Consider the following 26,246-nt stretch of genomic DNA (forward strand, 5'->3'; position numbering starts at 1 on the left):
AGCTCATATGCTTCGAACGGCAAATGCTACTTACCAGTATGCATCTGTTCTTGGCATGTAGAGCTGCAGATCTACACACGCCCACCCACCTCCCTGGCTACCTTTATCTGTTCCAGTTTATTTTATTTAGATACAACACACATGGGCATCTTCACTTTTTCTTACTACGCTCCATCATTTCCCTGCTGGCGAAAAATTATCTGAGGATGGAGCCGAAGCCCATGCGCAATACGATCCAAAGGAGGAGTCACATACCTCGTGACTTCCAAAGACTTTCCAAGAGGAAAAACAACTGCAAACATCCGGGCCCAACACTAGATGACGACCTATGCACAGTGTGTAGATCTGCAGCTCTACATGCCAAGAACAGATGCATACTGGTAAGTAGCATTTGCCTTTCCGTTTTTCAGTTCCAGTCGGAACCTTCTCACGCCCCCTCCATTGACCATGAGGCACAACTTTGCCTTTTATTAAGTATGTATTATATGTTCTATGTTGTTTGTCATGTACGTCATAAGCGACTACCAGGAGGCTGCATTCAGCTTTTTAAAATAAGAGTGCTGGGCATGTAAAAGGCTGTATGTGTTAAAATGTTATGTCTTTTGTCCTTCATGCATGCCACAGCACAGTCACGAGGATCGACTTTTTTATTTCTTCACTTTTCTACCTTGATAGTCACCGCGCGCATATTCACAGCGCCTCTTTACCCTATTCAGGTTTTTAGGCAAGCAGTGTTTCGTTTGCCTTTCCTTTTCAGTCTAGCACGGCGCAAGACACGGCGTTGACAACTAGGCACGCACCATGAGGAATGTCTTTGTTTTGCAGTAATCAAAGTACCCACCGTATTAAGGGCGGGTTGTTTAATTCATAACCCATGTTTTTTTCCTTTATTTCAGATACTTCATGACCTATTAAGTGTCAGACTACATGACCTATTAACCTCTTCAGCGCGGCGCGAATTTCCGCGCCACGCTGAAGATTCCGTGCGCCGGCGGGGCCATGACGGAACGGTTCCGTCATGCGCACAGCGCAACCGACGTGCATGACGGAACCGCTCCTTCATGCGCGTCGAAGGGGTTAAGTGTCGTATGTATTGTTTGCTTATTAGTTAGCTTTTCCAGGCACTTTTTCACTGCACTTTGGAGTGGTACACACAGGGCTGGACCTTGCGTTGTCCTGCAGAAGAGCATTGGGGTAGCTCGAAACATGTTGACCTCTACTAGGGACCCCAGACTCATAGCAACCAGGTACCCTAGAGACCAACCCCGGTTTTAACATATCAACTAGGAGCAAGAATAAAGTTAATTCGCTCACTAGTTAGATATTTTTAAGTCACTCCACTCCATACACTCCACTGCACCACACATAGTTCCTCACTAAAGTGCTCCTACGTATTATGCAAGTCGCAGCACGCCTCAACCCACAGCGGGTTGGGATGGCCCCAACGATGAAGCATGCCACCGTGGGGAAACCCCGGTGCGTGAGGAGACTCAAGAAAGGACATTTTTCCTTCTGTACCGGATTTTCTAGCTCGAACTGAGCGAAAATCTACCCCTACTACTAGGTCCTCTATTCGAGATTTCGGAATTTTTGTATGTTTAGAACTTGAATAGGAGGGTGGTCCTAGCTTATCCCTCTACATCTCCCCCTTTCTTTTGATTTTATTCTTATTGGTAATTCCTCATTCTAAGCCCTCTAAACAGTGCTGTAGCTGTGTCTGTGGTCACGGTGGTAATTCCTCATTCTAAGTCCTCGAGGCACTACTGTAGCTGCTTCTCATGTCTCATTGGTAATTCCTCATTGTAAGTCCTCTAGGTAGTGCTGCTAGCTTCTTCTCCAGTCCTGTCGCTAAATCCTCATTCATAACCCTTTAGACAGTGCTGCTAGCTGCATTCTAAGTCCTCTAAACAGTGATGTTAGCTGCTCCTCTGTTCCCAGTGGTAATTCCTCATTCTAAGTGCTCTAGGCAGTGCTGCTAGCTGCTTCTCTGGTCTTATCAGTAATTCCTCATTCTAAGTCCTCTAAACATTACTGCAGCTGCTTCTCAGATTCCGTCAGTAATTCCCACATTTTAAGTCCTCTCATCAAGTGCTGCAGCTGTGTCTCTGTTCCCAGTGTTAATTCCTCATTCTAAGTCCTTTAGGCAGGGCTGCAGCTGCTTCTCTGGTCCTGTCGGTAACTCCTCCATTCTAAGTCCTCTAGGCAGTGCTGCAGATGTGTCCCTGTTCCCAGTGGTTATTCCCCATTCTTAGTCCTCTAGCCAGTGCTGCTAGCTGATTCTCTGTTCCCAGTGGTAATTTCTCATTCTGAGCCCTCTAGGCACTGCTGCTAGCTGCCTCTCTGGTCCATTTGGTAAATCCTTATTTATAGTCCTCTAAACAGTACTGTTAGCTGCTCCTCAGGTTCCGTCAGTAATTCCTCATTCTAAGTCATCTAGACAGTGCTGCTACCTGCTTCACTGGTCTCATCGGTAATTCCTCATTCTAACTACTCTAGGCAGTGCTGCAGCTGTCTCTGTTTCTAGTGGTAATTCCTCATTCTTAGTTCTCTAGACAGTTCTGCTAGCTGCTTCTTCGGTCCCATAAGTTACTCGCTCATTCTAAATCCTCTGGGCAGTGCTGCAGCTGTCTCTTTGTTCCCAGTGGTAATTCCTCATTGTAAGTGCTTGAGACAGTGCTGCTAGCTGCGTCTCTGTTGTCATCTGTAACTCCTCCATTCTAAATCCTCTAGGCAATGCTACAGCTGTGTTTCTCTGTTCCCAGTGGTAATTCCCCATTCTTAGTTCTCTAGGAAGTCCTGCAGCTGCTTCTCTGTACCCAGTTATAATTCATCATTCTAAGTCCTCTTGATAGTGCTACAGCTGCTTCTCTGTTCCCAGTGGTAATTTGTCATTCTTATTCCTCTAGGCAGAGCTGCTAGATTCTTCTCTGGTCCTGTCGGTAATTCCTCATTCTAAGACCTCTTGACAATGCTGCTAGCAACTACTCTGGTCCCTTCGGTAATTCCTCATTCTAAGTCTTCTAGGCAGTCTTGCAGCTGTGTCTCTGGTTACAGTAGTAATTCCTCATGCTAATTCTTCTAGACAGTTCTGCTAGCTGCTTCTCTGCTCCTGTGGTAATTCCTCATTCTAAGTCCTCTAGGCAGTTCTGCTATCTGCTACTAAGGTCCCGTCTGTAATTCCACATTTTCTAAGTCCTCTAGGCAGTGTTGCTAACTGCTTCTTTGGTCCCAAATGTTATTCACCATCCTAAGTTCTCTAGACAGTGCTGCTATCTGCTTCTGTGGTTCCTTTAGAAAGTTCAATGTTTTAAGTCCTCTAGGCAGTGTTGAAGTTGTGTCTCTGTTCTTAGTGGTAATTCCTCATTCTTAGTCCTCTAGGCAGTGCTGCTAGCTGCTTCTCTGGTCACAGTGGTGATTTCTCATTCTTATTCCTCTAGGCAGTGCTACTAGCTACTTCTCTGGCCCCGTCAGGTAATTCCTCATTCTAATTCCTCCAGACAGTGCTGCTAGCTGCCTCTCTGGTCCCAATGATATTTCATCATTCTAAATCCTCTAGACAGTGCTGGTAGCTGCTACTGTAGTCCCGCCAGAGATTCACACCTTTTAGGTCCTCTAGGCAGTGCTGAAGCTGTGTCTCTGTTCCCAGTGGTAATTCCTCATTCTTAGTCCTCTAGGACGTGCTGCTAGCTGCTTCTCTGGTCCGTTGGTAATTCCTCATTCTTAGTTCTTTAGATTGTGTTGCTGTCTACTTGTCTGATCCCGTCAGTAACTCCCCATTCTAAATCCTCTAGGCAGGGCTGCAGCTGTGTCTCTGGTCACAGTGGCAATTCCTCATTCTTGGTCCTCTAGGCAGTGCTACTAGCTACTTCTCTGGTCCCATCAGGTAATTCCTCATTCTAAGTCCTCTAGGCAGCGCTGAAGCTGCATCTTTAGCCCTCTCAGTAATTCCTCATTCTAAGTCCTCTAGGCAGTGCTACAGCCATGTCTCTGTTCATACATCCACTACACTCCAAACCAAAACATATAGATAAAATACATTGTCATTTACAACGCCAATAGCTCTAACTCAGACAAATGCAAGACCTGTTGTATTGCAAATGCTTGTTTTTTATCATCCGTTGCCTCCCACCCTCTCTACTGTTGTCCTTTCACTCCCACTCCCTGTGTTGTCCTCCCCTATCTGTCATAAGAAAAAAAAGCACTGTCATGGAGCTTTTTTTTACTTTCTTTTTTTATTTTTTTATTTTAAGCCATGCTGCATAGCAACCGTTCTGCTGTACGAATTGGCTATAAGACATTGGCAAAGTGAATTACTTTTGCTACGACTCCCATAGGGGAGGAGCTGAAGTGTTTTCTCCAGATGACCTCCGCTCCTCCCCTAGGGAAGTCGTAGCCCACACCTCGGTGTGAGGAGGGAACCCATATGATGGAGCATGTCACCTAACGGTGAGTGAGGGTTCTCGTCCTGAAAGGATTTCTCCCTCATCTGTTCTTCTTGCTCTGATATCACGCTACTCCTATCTATTGATCTTTTTCTCACTCCTAGCCAGCTGTACTTTGTGTGTTTTCTAGCACTATTTTGGGGATCAGTACCACATAACTTTTGTAGATCCCTTTGGATCCTGTGTGTAGACTACTACAATAAATGCTTAACACTACCCTTTGATAAAGCCATACTACTCGCCCACACTACTACAAATAGAGAGTAAGGTATTATCTACTTTAGCCTCTGCCTACCTTTGGGGATCCACTGGACTCTATACCTTACTTTGGTATAATATATACAGAGCCAGCTTCCTACAGTAACGTAAGTATAAGGCTGTCTGCACATGTGGGTGAATCTCTGGTTACTTTAATGCACAATGTCCTAACTTAACATTATTATATTTTAGCACTAAGCTACAGATGTGCATTGATGCGTACTTGCTCTCCAAAGTACTAGTTCGAAACTATTTTGAGTATAAACTTGTATACAAAAATGAACCTTCTGTTTATAATAAGTGTCCTTGTTATTGCAAATGTTGGAAATATTGTGTTTGTAGCATTTGTGGCTGTAGATGCACATGTTCTGGTTACTCTTGCTATCTAGCATTGGATTTGGACACTGCTAGTTGTTTTTGTGTGAAGAAGTCTTCGTGTCATGAGGTACCTTGTGACTCCTCCCTTAGTTGGCAATGCACAAAGGTACCAACTCCATTGTAAGATTGTTTGTCTCCACCATTGGGTTTTGGCATGTACTGTTGGGGCTCTCAGACTTGATGCGTTCGCTCTTCAAGTCCTAACGGTACTGTCCTCCACTTGTGCCTCCAAGAAAGACTACCAATGGATTGGGTCTGATATTAGTTTCTTCTACTCTGCTAGACTTCAGAGACCACCGCATGTCGTCGGTTCTCGTCCAGTGGAGTGCCCCTTCTGGGCATCTACTGTGTTTGATGAGCGAGGATTCCCACACATGGTAAGTGATGGACTGGACCTCCTTTAAAAAATGTCCTCATTGCCAGGATAAATACCCGTGGGCCCCCCTTTATACCGCCTGCAACCTTTGCCTCTTCCCCAGAGCATAACAACACCAAGTGGCCCTCCTGTCTTGTCTTGTGTTTTAGTGCATGAAGTTCCTTTGATACCACCAATGGTGCACCAACATTAAAATGGTGAGGCAAGCAGCTGAAGATGCTGCCGGTGAAGCAGATCCCCTCAGTGCCAAGGAGGGAGATGATCTTGAATCTTCTGGTAGTCCAACAGACCAGCCCAGAAATCATTGACTCTAGTGCATCTGATGGCAAGTAGGACGAATGCCAGGAAGCCTCATCCACTTCGACAAAGTCAAGGACAGCAACCAGAACGATGTCCAGGATAGTAACTATGGCCCAGTCCCAGCCACATCACAAGTTTCACAAGACACACACGCACTGGGAGAGTACAGTTCTTATTGGAGTTAAAGGTTGGTTATAAAAGATGAAAAGAAACCTCACGTATTCACTGTTCGATTATACCTTGCTGATATAACTGCTAACGTATGCATCCTTCAACAGCTTTAATTACATTACTCCGCGGCCGGCCCATGTGGGTTGTAGGCGACATGCTGTGTTAATAAGTTGATCCTTTCTAGCAAGTACTACACGTCTGTGTAACTGCATGTTGTTGCTGCCGGCCTGTTAACCAAGGTTGTAGGCGAGAAGCTGTGTACTATTCGTTGCTGACCAATAAAGGTTTTGGGGAAAAAAAAAAAGTTTCACAAGACACTGCACTCTGAGCCGAGCACCACCCTCAAGGCAGACGGGCTTCTAGCCCAGTGCATACGTAAAGCCACCCTCAGGCCCCCCACTGCCCTTGGACTGTGGTCGCCACTCAGAGAAAGCATTGGAGTCGAAATGTGATCTGTCCAAAGCTGTCTAGCTTCATCAGATCCCAAGATGTCTGTTAGAGCCAAAAAAGCTTGACTGCTGCTGAAGCTACCTGCTACTCCAGCGACAAGAACCCGCTCTGTGGTTCTGAAAACCTCAAGAGGTCTATTCTTGAGCAACTCCAAAAACACTTTGACAAAAAGCAGAAACAGCTGTTCATTCATCCTGTACAGGGGAGAGTACTGCCAAAGTTCCCCCTCCAGAGACTGGACACTCAATCAGGGAGCAGAAGCTTTACTTTTGAGGAAACATCTCCTTTGGAGACCCTACCCATGCCAAAGAAGTTTAAATACACAGCAACCAGCACACTTCCTGTTGCCTCGCCACCACCTCCTTCACCACCACTTTTACCTCCTAAACTACCTCAAATGCCTCCTCCCACCACTTCCTCCTCCTTCATCTCACACCATATTCACCACAGAAGTCAACCAACTCCTATTCAGAGCATAGGAGTCCCTACAGCCCCTTGCATGAATATGAGGACTCCTTTCACCCTCATTATTGTCCATGGGAGGAATATGACATTGACCCAGCAAGGGATTCAGAATTGGAGCATATCCATTAAGGCTCCTCCCCTGGATGATACTACCATCTATCACGGGGCGATACAACGGACAGTGGCCTGCCATAAGGTAGACATGTTAATTTTACCTGGAGAAGACTTGCTCTTGGAGACTCATGCTAAATCAGAGCATCCTATCCAATTTCTGCCCCTGTTAAAGGGGATGCTCAAGTTAGCCTCTGATGTGTTCTTGGAGCCAGTCGATCCAAGAGTTGTTACCCCCAGGTGCAGAAAAGAAGTACAAGCCTTCTCCCTCTAACCCGGTATACATCAAAGGCCATGTACCCTTGGACATTTTGGTGGTGCACACCGGCACTAAGCGGACCTCTGCACAAGCTACAGGGGATAATCCCCCACCTGATAAGGAGAGTAGGCAGATAGAAGCAGCAGTGAAAAGGGTAGCAGTTGGTGCAACCACAAACTAGCGTATTAGAAATTCGGTGGGCCTCCTTGCAAGACATGACCATGGGATGAGATGGAGTAGCTCATCCAAAATTTTCCTGAACAGTATGGAAAGAGGGGGGATGAACTTGAGACAGGGAGAAAAACTATTTTCAGTTCCACAATACGCTGTGTTCTTGATGCTACAGATACTTGCTCGCTGGGGGTTAACACTTCCATAAGACTGCATTGCCACTCTTGGTTTTACATAGCTGGCTTCAAGCCAGAGGTCCGGCAGCATCTTATCAATCTTGCGTTCGATAGAGAACATCTTTTCGAAACGCAGGATGATGGAATGTTCTAAGATGAAAAAGGACACAGAAATCATGAGGTCGATGGGTGCCCTGCAAAACCCATCCACTCGGTGAGTCCTTTCAGAAGCAGCAGTACAGGGGGGGATCCAAGATCACCTCTCCTGAACAGCCACTATTCTATCAGCCTCAACCCTGCACCTACCTTCAACAAGAGGGTATGGGATATACACGAGGGTACATCACAGGCAGCAATACCAACAAGGGCAGGGATAGAGGAAGTCTCTACATCCATGCATTACCTCATAAACCCCACGGATTACACAACATCTTACTGGGGGAGACTACAAGATTTCCTTCCTCTGTGGGAGGAAATAACTTCAGACAAATGGGTTCTCACAATAGTAGAACACTGGTATTGCCTGAAGCGTCTATCTACCCCACCAAATAGTAACTCAGGAACCCTTCGACCTTCTTCACTAAGTTGTTCAAGTGCTCCTATTCAAGAGAATCATAGAGCTAGTGCCTTCTCACTATCAAGGCACAGGGGTGTACCACCTATACTACCCTATTTCCAAGAAGGACAACTCAGTCAGGTCAATCCTCAATCTCAGGCTTCTAAATGGGTACTTCCTGTCAGAAAAATGTCCATATATCACCACCCCATAGGATATTATCCCACTGCTGTAACAACGTGACTTCATGACTGCCCTGGATCTGAAGGGCACCTATTTCCACATTCCAATCCATCCAGCTCATCAGCTCTGCTTTATGATAAATGGACAACACTACCAGTTCGAGGTTCTTCCTTTCGGGGTTACCACAGCCCCAAGGATATTCACAAAATGCCTACCAGTCATAGCTGACATCTCAGAGGGGACACATACATGTCTTCCCCCGTCTTGTGGATTGGCTAATCAAGTTCGCAAGCAAAAATCAATGCCTAGGACACACATAAGCGGCTAACTCCTCCATCTCCTTGCTTGACTTCTTAGGGTGTTCAATAAACACCACCACATCCCATCTTAGCCGCTACATATTCAGCCTTTCCTAGGGTCACTTCCAAATACCATTACAAGCAGTGCCTATCCCAGCCAACAGAGGGTGAAGGTCTTCTCCTGCGTCTGTTACAGGAGTGCCTTTCAGTGCAATGGTCATAAGCAGAGGGACATCTACAAGTTCTTGTGTTGGGGGGGGTTGCCACCTCGGTCTGGCCAGTGTTTCTCTATTCAGGCCAGCAAAAAAAGATGGCAACTCTAAGTGTAGGTGAGGGCCAGCGCTCGTCACTCTGCAGTTGTGGAACCACAACAACGTGTTGTAGGGCAGGACCTTCAAGGACCCCATTCTGCAGGTAACCATCACAATGGACACATCCCTAGTTTGATGGGATTGGGGGGCTTCTACACAATATAAAAGTCCTACAACTTTGGTCAGTCCAGCAGCAGGGGTATCACATCTTCTACCTGGAACTACTTGCCATTGAGCTAGTCCTAAAGGGATTCTTTCAGAACATTCGGGGCAATGTAGTCCTCATAAAGTCAGACAAGGCATATCTGATTGCAACACCAGCACAGAAGATTTGGCATTGGGCGATTCATCATCAAATACGTCTCTTAGCATAGCACCTACACAGATTGGACCATAAATATCCTGCCCTGCTCAACGGGGTGCATCAACAAGTCCACAAATGGGAACGCCACCCACAAGTCCTACATTCACACATCCAAAGTCGGGGGTTTCTGCAAATAGACTTTGTCGCCACTCATAAACTTTAAATGCCAAAACGTTTCCTCCAGGTTCTCACAGTCCATGGATAATACTCTTTGATTAACTGGTCAGGGATTTTTGTCTGCGCTTTTCCTCCTCTCCCACTTCATACTTGGAGAGCAAGCTGCAACAAACATCACTTTTCCAACTGCCTCCCACATGGGCCAGACAGTCATGGTTATCATCCCTCCTACAAATTTCTGCCAGTTCTCACAAGAGGCTACCCTATAGGATGAACCTTGTTACAAAGGAATACAGCAGGATAGGACACCCAGGTCTCAGGCAACTGAATCTTGCAATTTGGCACCTGGGGGTCTTTTAGAATTTGGTTACTTTCACTTCCCACAGAAGTGTATGTATGTTTGTAAGGAAGCCTGCAGAACCACCATTCGAATGTGTTATGCAGTGAAGTGCAAATGGGTTGTCCAGTACTGCATTTCTATAAAAAAAAAAAAGCTGAACCCCCTTACACCAGCAGTTCAAGTTATTGTGTTATTTACTCCACCTAAAAAAAATCAGGATTAGCATACACTTCCATATGCCCACACCTGTCTGCTATTGCCACGTACATGCAAAATAGAAAAGATACATCTCAATTCAGAATTCCAGTTATTATGGCCTTAATGGAGGTCCTTAAAAAGGCTATTCCACCAAGGGTCCCATCTTTTCCTCTTTGGAACCTTAATATAGTACTCCTGAAACATGTTGGTCCCCTGTTTGAGCCATTACATTCCTGCCCCATGCAATTTCTCTCCTGGGAAGTTGCATATCTCATAGCTATTACCTCACTAAGACTTATAAGTGCCTTGCAGCACCTCACTTAGCAAGAACCTTTTATACAGGTTCACGCAGATAGGGTTGTACTTCAGACTGACTCTAAATTCATTCCGGAAGTGATCTCTCCCTTTCACCTTAACCAAACAATTGAGCTACAAGTTTTTTTCCCTCACCCAGACTTGGTAGCATGCCCTTCATGCATTGGATGTCAAAAGGGCTCTATTGTACTACATTGATAGAAATACATATCTGAAAGAAACACGTTTGTTACAGATTCCTTACCTTAGAATTACCCCCAGGCGTCAGACTGGATCCGGAAAGGTTTTTCATCAGCAGTACCTCTGCGTTTCGGAAGGTGGCGTCGGTCATTCGGTTCCGCGTCCATCGTTGGCGTTGTGGTTGCCGGAACGACGTTACGGTAGCTACTTAGACGCGGCCTCGCGCGCTGACGTCAGTTCCTTCTTTTTCCGCACCAGCCAGCGCAGATCCGGAGAGAGCGGTACCTCCAGTAATTTTTTGACTCAACTTTTTGAGCGACTGTTGTCGACATCTTGTTTGAGTCTACGACTCCTGGTGCACGAGGAATGCCCGGATTCAAGGCATGCGGTTCCTGTACCCGACTGATGTCGGTTACGTATCCTTCTCCGCTGTCGGCTCTGGCCTCGGTGCTGCAGGCCCCCTGTGGATCCAGGCCTGGATCTGGATCGGCGCCGGTTGACCTTATTACACCTCCACCGGAGCCGCTTTCTCCGACACCGCTTTCTCCGGCACCGCAACCGACGTTGGTCATGTCCCCTGCTGGCGTCGACCCCGGCCTCCATCCCGATGTGGACCCGGCGTCGACCGACGTGCCCCTGTTCACTCCTGGGGTCCCTTTTCAGCCAGATTGGCAACCCGAGGAGGAGGACTGGGAGGGTTCGGGTGACCCTTTAACTGATCAGCTAAGATCTGAACAGGACTGGAGAGAGGAACTGGGGGATGCCAGTGGTCTCAACATCTCCCCTGACCGTGGCATGTTCTCTCCTCCTACCGTGGCTACGGAGGAGGGAGCATCATACGCAGTGGTGTTGCGTAGGGCAGCCGAGGCTCTCAACCTCGAGCTTCCGACGGTGGCGGTCAGGGCTAACCTCCTGACAGAGATGTTTCAGTTGGCTGCGAGTTCTTTGGGGCCCATGCTGCCGTTTAATGAGGCCCTTACCGATGTCCTTTTGGGCACGTGGTCCCGGCCCAACACGGGGGCTCCTGTGGATAGGATGATTGCCCGACACCACCGCCCTGCTCCGGGCGACCCCACTTTCCTCTCCCAACACCCCACCCCACAGAGCTTGGTGGTCCAAGCCTCCACTTCCAAGAGCGCATTCCCTACTGCTCCACCGGAAAGGGAATCCAAGAAGCTGGATCATCTTGGGAAGAAGATTTTCTCTTCCTCCAGCTTGGGACTGCGGTCGGTAAACACCGCATGTCTATTGGGCCGTTATTCCCACTCTGTGTGGGATATAGTTGCGCAGGTGCTGCCTCAGTGTCCGGAGGAGGCCCGGACAGTGCTCTCCCAGGCTGTCGCCGCCGGGAAAGATGCAGCGAAGTTTACCATCCGTTGTGGGCTGGATACCGCCGACTCTCTAGGCAGGACAATTTCAACGTCTATAGCCCTTCGTCGCTACGCCTGGATTAGATCAACTGTTTTTTTCTGGGATGACCAGAACACCCTCATAGACATGCCCTTTGATGGCCGTCGCATTTTTGGCGACAAAGCGGACAACGCTCTAGAGTGCTTCAAGGACTCACAGGCTACGGCCAAGTCCTTGGGCCTCTCCAGCCGTCCAGCACAGTCTGCCTTTCGCCCCTTTCGTGGCTACGGAGGGGGTGCCCCACTACGTCACACCCAGAGCCACAGGCCGCAGCAAGTTTCCCAACCTTCGCACAGCCGGGGACGTGGGAACCACCGACGTGGTTCAGGGGGCCAGTGGGCTGGCCGGTCCACCATTTTCAGTTCACCGTACTCCCCTTTGGCCTTATCAGAGCTCCTTGGGCTTTCACGAAAGTGATGGCAGTGGTCGCAGCTCATCTGCGCAGATCAGGGGTTCCAGTCTTCCCCTATCTCGACGTCTCGCTGTTGAAGGCGGGCTCGCCCCAGGCTGTCCTCTCCCACCTCCAGACTACGGCCGACCTCCTGCATTCGAAGGGGTTCTCCATCAAAGTGCCAAAGTTGTCCCTGATTCCCTCTCAGAAGCTCCTCTTCATCGGAGCGGTTCTGGACACAACACGGTTTCGGGTTTATCCTCCCGAACAGCGAGTCTGGGACTTATTTATTTATTTCGAAAGTTTTATATAGCGCGAACATGACCACGAAGAGTGCTTTACAGATTATGCATCACGAGGTAATAAGCATACAAAACGGAATACCCAAAACGACAAATTCAAAGTCAAAATTGTCCAGCCTTCTCGTGAAGTCACAGCAAAACACATTATAAACAACAGGGGAAGCAAAAGGATCACAGTCTAGAATTGTCCGACCGACCGACTCATGAACAAGGTGACTGGGCAAAAGTCAACGGGTATGGACCCAGAATCAGAGGAAGGTGCCAGGTTAAGGCAGAAATGTATTCATCAGTAGCCCTTTGACTTCTTTTTTTAAGAAGACAGTAGACGGATTCACCCTGACTTCAGGGGGAAGGGAGTTCCAGATCCTCTGAGCCATCCCTGAGAAGGCTCGGTTATAGGTCTTTTTATTTTTTATTTTTGAGGTTTAAGCAAAAGAGAACTGGCGCATCCGGAGGCTCTAGAACCACAGGTGAGTTCCAGTTTCTGCGCAAGGTACAACGGCGTCTTAAAATGGATGGCTTTGTGAGCCATGCATGCAATTTTTAGCTGTATCCGAGCTTCATATGGCAGCCAATTCAGTTCAATCAAGTCCGGGGAGATGTGGTGGCATTTTTTGTGCCAGTTAAGAGTTGGGATATTCGGGCTATGATTCTGATCTTTCAGCCTCTATCCCGGGTTTCGGTCGGATGAGCCTGAAGCTGCTGGGCCTCATGGCTTCCTGCATCCTGCTAGTCAATAACGCCAGGTGGCATATGTGGGCTCTTCAGTGGGACCTGAAGTTCCAGTGGGTGCAGCATCAGGGGTATCAGTCAGTGTGCGGTCAGATCAAGGAGGGCAATGCTCCTCAGTTGCCGTGGTGGCTCACAAACCAGGATTGGGTCACCGGCCGATCCCTCTCCCTTCAACAACCAGAGCACACAGTGGTAACAGACTCATCCCTTCTGGGTTGGGGAGGCCTCTGGTCTCCGGTAGAGTCCGAGCTCTACATCAACCTTCTGAAGCTTTGGGCGATTCGTCTTGCAGTCAAAGCATTCCTTCCCTCTGTCCGGGGAAGAGTAGTGCAGGTGTTCACGGACAACACCACCGCCATGTGGTACTGCAACAAACAAGGCGGGGTGGGGTCGTGGACCCTATGTCAGGAGGCCCTCCTCCTCTGGACATGGCTGGAACATCAGGGTACATCCCTGGTGGTTCAACACCTGGCAGGTTCCCTGAACTCCAGGGCAGACAAACTCAGCTGCTGGTGCAGGATGGATCACGAATGGAGTCTTCACTCAGAGGTGGTGCAAGGTCTGTTTCGACAGTGGGGAGAGCCTTGGTTAGATTTATTCGCCACCTAAGAGAACACGCAATGTCCGCAATTCTGCGCGTTGGAATTTCCAAGGCGGCACTTGCTAGGCGACGCTTTTCATCGCAAGTGGAGTTGCGGTCTCTTGTACGCCTTTCCGCCTGTACCACTTATGCCCAGAGTACTAAAGAAGATCAGGCGCAACCGGATCCAAGTCATCCTTGTGGCCCTGGATGGAGCACGTAGAGTCTGGTATCCCGAGCTGCTCAACATGCCCATTGATCCTCTGACCCGTCTGCCTCTTCGGGAGGATCTTCTGTCACAGAAACAGAGGACGGTCCTCCACCTGAACCTGTCCATCCTCCACCTCTTTGCGTGGAGATTGAGCGGCGGCAGTTGACGTCTTTTGACCTGCCTCCTGAAGTTTGCGATGTATTCTTGGCAGCCAGGCGTCCCTCCACTAAGACGGTATACTCCTGCCGTTGGAACAAGTTTGTGGCATGGTGCACAGCAAAGGCTGTGGATCCTCTATCTGCCCCTTTTTCTGAGGTACTCTTCTTTCTTTAGCCCAGCAGAGCTCTGCTCTGGGCACTATCAAGGGCTATCTTTCGCACATCTCTGCTTTCCTACGGCTTCCAGATCAGCCTTCTCTTTTTAAGTCCCCGGTGGTTAATCGTTTCTTGAAAGGCCTAACTCATCTCTTACCTTCTATTCCCTTTGTTATGCCTCAGTGGGACTTGAATCTAGTCATAACCTATCTAATGTGCGCTCCCTTTGAGCCGCTTCACAACTGTCCTTTGAGGCTTCTGACACTTAAAACTGCATTCCGGGTAGCCATCACATCTGCCAGAAGAGTGAGTGAGCTCCAGGTTCTTTCCTCCAAGCCTCCTTTCCTGTCTGTCCATCCGGATAAGGTGGTTCTCAGGACTCGTCCTAAGGTTGTCACTGCCTTTCACATCGGGCAGACCATCCCTTTGCCCACCTTCTTTACGCCTCCAGATCCTTCGAAAGGAGAGGCTCCACCGTCTGGACTCAAAACATGTGTGTTCGAGGCATATGAGCTGCAGATTGTACACTTAGCATAGATCGCCATCTGGTGTTGGGCCCGGATGTTTGCAGTTTGTTTTTCTTGTTGGACAGTCTTTGGAAGTCACGAGTTTGGTGACTCCTCCTTCGGTCCGTACTGCGCATGGGCTTCGGCTCCATCCTCAGATTGTTTTTTTCCGCCATCGGGCTCGGATGTGATACTTCGTGCTCCGGCTTCGAACTTCTACGGTTCCAGCCTCGACGGAAAATCCTCGTTTCTTCGAGTTTCTTCATCATCATCTTCATTTCTCGAAGCGGCACTTTCTCCATCCCGTACATCGGCACCGGCCTTCGGGCCCTCCTCGACTCCGGTCCCGGCCGATGGAAAGGACTCCGTTCAAAAAGTGCCCAAAATGTGGGTCTAAATTTCCCCACACCGACCTCCATCAGGTGTGTAATCTTCGCCTCTCTCCAGAACACGAGGCCAGAGACTGCCCCGCCTGTAAGTCTTTTCGATCGAAGAAAACCATCCGGGATCGAAAAGCTCGACGCACCATGGCGCACTCATCGTCTGCAGCTCCACCGGACATCTTCGGAGACGGCGCCGAAGCTTCGGGGCAAATACACACCCAGCAGGAGGAAGACGTCGTCAGCGCTTCCGAGGCCGACGACTCCGACGTGGAGGACATCACACCGGCGCAGCGGGTCGTGAGTACTGTGCCCCCTCCCACCCCCGCGCCCAAAACCAAAGAGACTCAGGTTACTCCCTCGCCTGCCGGCCTGGGCAAAACCAAGACCAAAGCTTCTATCACCCCACCTTCGGGCCCGGTGTCGAAGCCTCCAAAGTCTCACGGCAGCTCGGGATCGAGCCAGCCTACGCCCGGTGCCGAAAAACAGCATCCGGCACCGAAGAAAGTAATATCCAGCTCGACTCCGAAGCCACCGGTGCCGAAGCCTGGACTCTCGGTGCCGACCAAACACAAACACAAATCTGTCGGCACCGACGCTCCGGCGCCGAAAACTCCTTCGACGCCGAAAAAACCGGAGGCCCCAAAAAAGCATGGCGCACACAAACCATCGAAGCCCTCGGTTCCGAAATCACCGGTGCCGACGGACGATTCGGCACCATTGGCTCTGTTTACACCAGACCCTTTACAAAAGACTCTGTCCAAAGATCCAAAGACTGGGCTATTGACTTTAATTATCAAGAAAAGACGCCTTGATACTCCGGCTCCTCCTCCACCGCCCAAACGGAAGGACTCTGCTACTTCTCCCCTCAGAGTGCCCTCCCCACTACCGCCTCCCCTACCTCCTCCACCTCCTCCACCCCCTCCCCCTCCCAGGTCTCCGCCACCTTTACCTCATTACTCTCCGACCCCGTCCCCAGATCCGGATGACGGGGACCCGGACAATTACCCGGCGGACGCCCCAATGGATCTCACTCCACCGGGGACCCCAGACCCATGGGAGGATTACAATAACCCTGATGTACCCGATATACCTCAGGACGACCTATACCCATCCAGGCCGTCTCCTCCAGAGGACTCCGTAGGGTTCCATCATTTAGTGCAGAGAGCAGCACACTACCATGGGGTGGACATGCACACTGAACCAGTGGAAGACGACTTCTTACTGGATACATTTGACATACAGGACAAATCCACTTCTATTTTACCCATGCTTAAGGGTGTCACCAAGCATGCCGCAGAGGTGTTCAAAGACCCTGTCAGGGCCAGGGTACTAAACCCTAGAATAGAGAAAAAGTATAAGGCGGCACCCACAGACCCTGCATACATTAAGGGCCCTGCTCCCTTAGATTCCCTAGTTGTCTCTACAGCTAGAAAGCGGGCTAACTCCCAGTCCTCAGGAGAAGCCCCACCGCCAGACAAGGAATCCAAACTCCTAGACGCGTCTGGCAAGCGCACCGCCTCTCAAGCTGCAAACATGTGGCGCATTGCAAACACACAAGCGCTACTTGCGCGCTATGACAGAGCACACTACGACGAACTCATGAGCTAATACAGGAGGGTAAACGAATTACAAACACCTCCATTAAGTGTGCCCTCGATGCAGCCGACACTGCTTCTAGAGCCATAAATACCAGTGTCCTGCTTCGTCGCCATGCCTGGCTCAGGATCTCAGGGTTTAAGCCTGAAGTCCAGGCGTCCATACTCAATCACCCCTTTGACCAACAAACTCTCTTTGGGCCCAAGGTAGACGAAGCGTTGGAAAAGATGAAAAAGGACACAGACACAGCAAAGTCTATGGGGGCACTCCAAACACAAGCCTCTAAACGTTCCTTTCGACGCTCCTCCTTTCGTGGCACAGGCAGAGGCTTCTCCACCGATAGCACCTCTACCTCCTACAAATCCCCTCCTCAAAATACCTTTTCAAAGGGCAACCAAAGGGGTGGTTACAGAGGCAACAACAATAAGGGCAGGGGCAAAACTAACACCACCCGTTCTGCCACCCCGCCCACACAATGACTTCCCTCCGCTCCCCCCAGACCATTCCACTCCGGTCGGGGGCAGACTACAAAACTTTATCCACGCATGGGAGTCCATAACATCGGACAAATGGGTGACCCAAATCATTCGGTCAGGGTACTGTCTCGAGCTAACATCTACCCCACCCAATATCCCACCAAGGCACCGTCCAATGTCTCAAGAACATTCCACACTGCTCAAACAGGAGGTACTCTCCCTCCTCCAAAAACACGCTATAGAGCAGGTCCCCATCAATCAGCAAAATCTAGGGGTTTACTCCCTATATTTCTTAATACCAAAGAAAGACGGGACCCTCAGGCCCATTCTGGACCTCCGGCCTCTAAATGCCTACATACATTCAGACCATTTCCATATGGTCACCCTACAACAAGTCCTCCCGCTCCTCTGTCAGGGAGACTTTCTCACAACCTTGGATCTGAAAGACGCATACTTTCACATTCCAATACACCCCTCTCACAGGAAATACCTCAGGTTCGTGGTGGACGGGCAACATTACCAATTCACGGTTCTCCCCTTCGGGGTCACCACCGCACCACGGGTGTTTACCAAATGCTTAGCGGTAGTAGCAGCACACCTCAGACGTCAACACATTCACGTCTTCCCTTACTTAGACGACTGGCTGATAAAAGCCACGTCCTACCACCAATGTGTGCAACATACAAACAGCACCATCCAACTGCTCCACCAGCTAGGCTTCACGGTGAACTACCAAAAGTCCCACCTCATACCATCTCACACAAAGCAATATCTCGGGGCCACTATAGACACCTCCAAAGGTATTGCCTATCCAGACTCAGCCAGAATCACAAGCATTCAAGCCTTACGCAAAACATTCCTTCCCCAACACTCTCTTCCAGCAAGAGTGTTCATGAAGCTCATAGGAATGATGGCGTCTTGCATCTTTATAGTGCCCCATGCAAGACTCCACATGCGTCCACTTCAAGAGTGCCTAGCACAACAGTGGAACCAGGCCCAGGGTCAGCTGACGGATCTGGTGTTGGTGGACGGCCGCACACATCACTCTCTGCAGTGGTGGAACACCACAAACCTTTCCAAAAGGCGGCCGTTCCTGGACCCGGTTCCTCAGGTGATTCTAACAGCGGACGCATCGCTCTCCGGCTGGGGAGCGCACCTCCTACACCTCACAATGCAAGGTCTATGGACGCCACAGCAAAAATCGCTCCACATCAACCATCTGGAGCTCTTGGCGATCTTTCTAGCCCTAAAATCTTTCCAAAAACAGATTTCGGGCAAAGCAGTCCTCATTCGCACAGACAACATGACTGCAATGTATTATATCCAAAAACAGGGGGGGGGACACTCTCCCCAGCTCTCCCGCTTAGCCCAGAGCATATGGAGATGGGCAATTCCCCAAAACATCTTTCTCCTGGCACAACACGTTCCAGGCGTACAAAACACCATGGCAGATCTGCTCAGCAGACAAACGCAACAACTACACGAATGGGAACTGCATCCACAAGTTCTTCAGCCATTCTTCCAACAGTGGGGGCATCCTCAGATAGACCTCTTCGCCACCCACGAAAACAAAAAATGCCCAAGCTTCGCCGCCAGATACCCACACCCATTGTCCAAGGGCAATGCGATATGGATGAACTGGTCAGGCAGATTTGCATACGCCTTTCCACCTCTCCCACTAATTCCATTAGTGGTCAGGAAGCTACAACAGCACTCCCTCACACTCATTCTGGTAGCTCCGACGTGGGCCAGGCAGCCGTGGTACACCACGCTACTACAACTGTCAGTGGTACCACATCAAAAACTGCACCTATCCCCATGCCTCCTAACCCAGAACCATGGAGAAATCAGGCACCCGGACCCAGCTCAGCTCAACCTGGCGATCTGGCTCCTGAAATCTTAGAATTCGGATACCTTAACCTTCCCCCTGATTGCATGAACATCATCATGGAAGCCAGACGTCCTACCACTAGAGCATGCTATGCCGCAAAGTGGAAAAGATTTCTTATTTACTGCCGTAACAATACAATCAACCCTTTAGATGCATCCATACAGCACATCATATGCTATCTGCTCCATCTTCACAGGTGTAACCTGGCATATTCATCCATACGCCTACACCTAGCAGCGATCGCTGCTTCTCTACAAAACAGACAGCATTTATCACTCTTCAGAGTGCCCGCTATTAAAGCCTTCATGGAAGGCCTTAAACGAGTAATTCCTCCCAGGGCACCACCTTCCCCTGTATGGAATCTAAATTTAGTTCTTACACGACTAATGGGTCCGCCCTTCGAACCAATGCATAAATGTGAGCTACAGTTTCTCACCTGGAAAACAGCTTTTCTCGTAGCTATCACTTCCCTTAGAAGGGTTGGTGAAATACAAGCATTCACTATACAGGAACCCTTCATACAAATACATCACAGCAAGGTCATACTTCGCACAAATCCGAAGTTCCTGCCCAAGGTCATTTCCCCCTTCCATCTCAATCAATCGGTGGAATTACCTGTCTTCTTCTCGCAACCTCAATCTGTTGCAGAAAGGGCCTTACACACACTCGATGTAAAAAGGGCCTTGCTATACTACATACAAAGAACGCAACCCTTCAGGAAGACTAAACAATTGTTCGTCTCCTTCTCTCCACCACATAAAGGCAACCCCATTTCTAAATCAGGGATAGCTAGGTGGATTGTAAAATGCATACAGATTTGCTATCAAAAGGCAAAAAGAACATTATCTGTTCCGCCTAAAGCCCATTCTACAAGAAAGTTAGGGGCTTCTATGGCCTTTCTAGGGAATATACCCTTAGATGACATCTGCAAAGCAGCCACATGGTCTACACCGCACACCTTCACAAAACATTACTGTGTAGATTTGCATTCCAAGCAGCAAGCTAGAGTGGGCCAGGCTGTACTAAAGACACTATTTCAAACCACTGCAACGGATACCGGTGGTCGCCGCTAAGGTTGGGTACTGCTATATAATCTATGCTAAGTGTACAATCTGCAGCTCATATGCCTCGAACAGAATATGCTACTTACCAGTATGCATTTGTTCTTGGCATGTAGAGCTGCAGAGTTGTACACGCCCACCCGCCTCCCCGGCTACCTGTATCCGTTCCAGTACAGCTTATTTAGATACAACACACATGGGTTTCTCACTGTGATTACCAAGCTCCATCATTTCCCTGTTGGCGAAAAACAATCTGAGGATGGAGCCGAAGCCCATGCGCAGTACGGACCGAAGGAGGAGTCACCAAACTCGTGACTTCCAAAGACTGTCCAACAAGAAAAACAAACTGCAAACATCCGGGCCCAACACCAGATGGCGATCTATGCTAAGTGTACAACTCTGCAGCTCTACATGCCAAGAACAGATGCATACTGGTAAGTAGCATATTCCTTTCTTTCTGTCTGGATCGCACAAAACAGTTCCGGGTGGACGACCAGCTCTTCGTTGGCTACGTGGGCGCCAAGAAAGGTCGGGCCATAATCAAGCAAACCATTTCTCGATGGGTTGTTTTGTGTATTAAAGTATGCTATTCTCTGGCTAAAAAGGAGCCTCCAGTGGGGCTACGCGCCCATTCCACCTGGGCGAAGGCAGCCAGTACTGCCTTGGGAAGAGGAGTTCCTCTACATGACATCTGTCAGGCAGCTACGTGGACGTAACTGCACACGTTTACGAAACACTAATGTCTGGACAGCCAAGTCCGGAGAGACGGCTTCTTTGGCCGTTTTGTTCTCCAGGACTTTCTGGTGTGATCTTGGTTCGCAGACCCACCACCGGGGTTGGTATTGCTGGGGTATCTATTCTAAGGTAAGGAATCTATAACTAACGTATTTCTTTCAGATGAACGAGTTACTTACCTTCGGTAACGATATATCTGCAAGAAACATTAGTTAGTTATAGAATCCTTAACGCCCCACCCATCCTCCCCGTTCTGCGAACTGATTTCTAGGATTATGGATATCGTTTCAGGGCCCTAGTTTTGTGCACCAGCGGTCAGTGTCTTGCATGGCTCTGCGTTTCTGGCACGGAAAGTCGTGTACAGACTGACTTCAGCGCGCGATGGCAGCGTCTAAGTAGCTACCGTGACGTCATCCTGGTGACCACGACGCCAACGACGGACGCGAAGCCGACAGGCGCCACCTTCCAACGCGCAGAGGTACTGTTGACGAAAAATCTCTCCGGATCCAGTCTGATGCCTGGGGGGAATTCTAAGGTAAGGAATCTATAACTGACTAATGTTTCTTATAGATATATCGTTACCGAAGGTAAGTAACTTGTTCTTTTCTACAAAAGCCTTCAACTATCTGGCACCTTTGCAAAAGCACAAAAAAGTAAACCTAATATCAATAATCTGGCATATCTTGATGAGTAGTTAAGTGTAGTCAAACTTGCTAGCATAACGCTAAAAGGGTTCTCCCTGCTCCCCTGGACAACTTTCTGCTAGGAAGAAAGGCGTAACTATGGCTTTCTTAGCAAATACTACCATAACTGACATTTGTAAAGCAGGTACATGGTCAACCCCACACATGTTTAATAAACACTAATGTGTGAATATTCTTGCCCATCAACAGGCTATAGTTGGCCAAACAGTATTAAGAATTTTTGGGAGGATTGCTTTACATTCAATGCAGAGCATGTGTACCTACAGCCAATTATGCTGCAAACGGAATATGTTACTTAACTTGTCTTTAACACTAACACTTGTTACCATTATATAGGCATGGTCACCAGTTTTCACCCCTACACTCCATAGTTGCTCACCCGCTGTGTAAGAAGCAATCTAACAATGCAGTTGAAGCCCATGCACATTGCCAACAAAGGTAGAAGTCACAGGGTACCTTGTGACTGAAAAAGACTTCTTCGAACAATAATAACTTGCAACGCCTGAGCCCAACACTAGATGGATGCAGAGAATGTGAATCTAAAGCACTATTAGTTACAAACAGATGCTTACAGGCTAAGTAGCATATTCCTTCCTCTTTTTTTTATATATTTTTGGAAAAAAAATGTCTTTTCTTAGGTCTCAAGATGAATTTGTTGTGTCGGATGATAATGCAGAGAGCGACGATGATCTGCAGTCAAATGACAGTGATGGAGAAATTGGTGCACGGAAACCTCGGCGGCACTATGCCAGACCAATGAGAAAAAGCCGCCGCCTACGACAGAAGATAGCAAAACGGAAATATTCAGATGATGATGATGAGGAGGTTACAGATGATGATGATTCACCTGATGAATCTGGTAAGGACAGCCTGTCTTAAAATGTCTGGGGATGTAATGACACTGAATGCTGCCACCTCATATCAAGAGCTGCTGCAAACTTATTATTAGATTTATGGTTGTGCATGGGACTACAGTCACCTCGGGACACAAAATCTTTGTAAAATCTGTATTCGTTTGTCCAGGTTTCATGGCCATTTAATTCTTGAGTATGCATGTTATATGTGATGATAGGAGGGCCAGTGCAGAGTCCTTAATTGCAACAGTCTCGGCTCTCCAGTTTTCAGAACATTTTTCCAGAGTAGCCATGTATAAATAGATATCCTACACACTAGTTTGTTACACCTTGAACTAGGCATGTAAAAGTATGGGGAGAGTATGTTTGGCAGCATAATGTGATTTCACATGCATGCATAACTGCACTCTAGTGGTTGGGTCTGGAGTGTTATAGTATAAAAGAATTGTTCTATGTTTAATGGGTGTCAACTTAGACGGAGTCTGGATATTACAGTGGCCTTAAGCCCACAATGCCCCACTATGTGACCACCATTTAGGTTCTTTTTTCTGCCGTTGTGTTCGGAGATGCACCAAGGGAACTCCCAGTGAAAACTCCCAAACACAGTCAACGGACTACGGGAAACTGCCAGAAACTTCAAGAACCTGCAGAATCTTGAAGCAGGAATGAGGGTTTTTGGGGTTTTTCCAAGACTTTCTTCAACTTGGTTGAAGAATGGCACTGGTAGTAGTTGGGGTCTGTGAAAGAGCTTGAGAAGCAGAGGAAGAGCGTGCCGTCATTGGAGGAGATGGGCTTCTCCGAAGATAATGATGTCAATGCCGATGAAGCTCACAGTGAAAACCAAGATGACCCTGACCTCTAAGTTATCCAGCAAGAGATTGAATGGTCTCATCACAGAAGGGACCCCAGGTAAACAGTGCCCAACTCCAAGAAACCACTGGCGCAGTCAAAACAGACAAGGCTTCCAAATTTCTTGTAAAATTGTTGAAGCCTGCGAGCGAGAACTCAAGAGCATCAGAAACATAAGACCCGCATCGAGCCAGCAAAAGATTGCAGTTGAAGGAGCTGAAGAAACTTCCCTGTTCCTACCTGGTCAAAAGAAAAAGCCACCATTAAAGGAGTTTCCAAAAGGTGTTCGTTCAGCTTCCGAGTTCGATCGAGCTATAGGAGGGAAGGAGGGGACTGACCTCCACAAAGGACAAGTCCCATGGGGACAAGAAAGCCTTCGAGGTTGGTAAAAAATAGGGCACAAGAGGTAGAGCTAGAGCTGCTAGAGAAAAAAAAGAATCTATACAGCAACAAAAGATCCCATAAAAAACAGAGGTAAAGAGACTTAACTCTATGGGAGGTAGAAATAGGCCCAAAACTTTGGGAGGGGGAGTTCATATTTGGACAGCATGAGTAAAAGAAAGTAGAACTTTGAGCCATGGGGAGGAAGAGACACTATGGGAGAGCAATGTTACAGACTCTTAACAAGAGGATATGGACAACCTATCCCTCAAGGCTATCTCCTTGAGATGGCATCTCCACATAGCGTGTGGTAGTTAAGAGTGCTGCAGACGCTTTTGGGGTGCAGATTGAGGTGCAAAAAGTAGACAAATGTTTTCTTTTGAAACTCTGTACGTAAGAAAAAACTGATTCTTCCTATGTTATATAGTTTCATACAGCAGGGCATGGAGGTTCTTCAAAAACAAGAATTTGCCACAGCAGTTACCCACCGGATAGAAAAGAAATACAGGGTGCCCACTCAGGATCCTAGGTACATAAAGTCACATGTAGAGGCAGACTCTCCGATAGTGTCTACTGTAAGAGTCATGTCCCCATCATCCTTGGGCACTCCACCCGGACAAGGATAATAAAAGGTTAGAGGCTGTGGGCAGAAAGAAGAAATGGCAGCGGCCATACAGTGGGGTATCGCCAACTCTAACTACCTCCTAAAAAGATATAGGCAGGGTCAGCCGGAACGGCTCACGGGTTAGGTAGCGGGCACGGGGGGGGGGGGCCATCGCGGACTTTGTAAGAAAAAAAAAACTCCAGGTCGAAACAGGAAGCAGGCAGCCAGGCTGTCACCCCTAAGCCAATTAAAATGCTCCAATGGAGCTTTGTGATTGGTCTGAGCGCCGTGATACGGCGCTCCGCCAAGGGCTGTAGGGGTGGGCATGTTCTCCATGCAGGCTGTAATGCAGCCTGCATAGAGACCAGGGGAGTGCGCATGACTGTTTTTTGGTGCCCGAGAGGGCTGACCAAACAACCATCCCACTCATCCCCTGCAGCTTCGCCACGCCCCATCACGCACTGCCACAGCAGTAGGAAAAAATAAAATGATAATAACATTCCGTTAATATCATTTTATTTTTTCCTTTCATTGCTGCCCTGGTGTGAGAAAGTTCCCTCTTTCTGCATAGTTGCCCCCACTTTTTGCCGAATTGTTGATGTGCTTTGACTGAGTGTGCCCTGGGCTCCTGCTAATCAGGTACCCAGGGCCCATTTTCTTTTCCTAATACTACATTGAAGCCTAAACCCAATTGGCATCTCTGGCCACAGGCCAGCCCCTGGTAAGTGGTTTGACAGGTACCCAGTGCACTGTGACCAGAGAAGGCCTCTAAGGGCTGAAGCACGTATTGTGCCACCCTTAGAGGTACTGTACCATTACACTCACACACTGCCTTTGCAAGCTGCGTGTTTTGGTGCAGAACAAAGTGAAGAGTCCACATGGCACACATCTCTGGGTAATGTGTATAAAGATGGGTATGCAGTTCCTAAGGGTGAGGAGACATATAAGGTCAGCGAGTACTAGGTTCGATATAGGTTCAATAAGTGAATCCTATTATTCAAAGTGAGAGGGGGAGACCCCTCTTCGGAACTGGAGCCCTCACACACCCAGCAAGCTAGGTGTCATGCTTCATCATCTGGGCTTGCTCCTCGTCGGGCCGGTGCTGCAATGCCTGACGGGCTCCCATAAATGGGGCTCTTTGTCGGAGATCTTTTGTCCCTGCCGTTTGGTGCAGTGGGGGTGAGGGGCCCAGTAGTGTAGATGTAGTGTAAGTGAGTTAAAACAGGTCAATTATTCCTTGAATTGTATTTATTCTGGTAGGTAAATTGCCTCATTAAAAGTCAATAGAGTGGCGTAAAGCTAGGGGTTAAGTGCCTAGATGCCTACGTCCTACTCTCATTTGGTCGACATGTTTCTTGCCTCTGTTGTCAGTAAGATCATGGGCAATTCATCGGGACCAGGGTATCAAATGCTATCTACACAAAATGAGAGGGGAAAACCTACCTCCCACATCGTAATACAGTGGGCAATGTCCCACTGATGTCACGGAACCTAGATCAGAAAAAGGACAGATATTATAATAGCTGTACGTTTACTCGACATTCATAATGTGCCTTATACGCCTTATTGACAAAAGCACACAACATAGTAGAAGTTGTGCATATACAAGTGATGTCTCACGCAGTTATAGTGTCTAGGTGCTGTATATAGTGGAAGGACCAAGCACTAAGTGTTTTAAAACCAATTACAACATAAAAACATTAGCAAAGCAGCAGTGGAGCCTATTGTTGTGGAAATGCTCTCCTAAGGGCCTAAATAGTATGGCCTCATCAATTTCCGGCAGAATAAAAGGAACACCAACAGTTAGTGTCCTGTTGAAAGAAAATAAAAATATAAAGAAAGATAA

General features: G+C 48.3%; 1 protein-coding gene across 1 annotated transcript in view; it reads left to right on the forward strand.

Annotated features, from left to right (window-relative positions):
• RSF1 (remodeling and spacing factor 1) overlaps positions 1 to 26,246 on the forward strand; it is a 705,323-nt gene that overhangs the window by 624,306 nt on the left and 54,771 nt on the right. Inside the window, exon 14 of the mRNA XM_085623248.1 lies at positions 22,351 to 22,571. Coding sequence (XP_085479374.1) covers positions 22,351 to 22,571 — 221 coding nt within the window. The remainder of the gene's footprint in view (positions 1 to 22,350; positions 22,572 to 26,246) is intronic.

The sequence above is a fragment of the Triturus cristatus genome, chromosome 8, assembly GCF_964204655.1.
Source record: "Triturus cristatus chromosome 8, aTriCri1.1, whole genome shotgun sequence".
Classification (NCBI taxonomy): domain Eukaryota; kingdom Metazoa; phylum Chordata; class Amphibia; order Caudata; family Salamandridae; genus Triturus; species Triturus cristatus.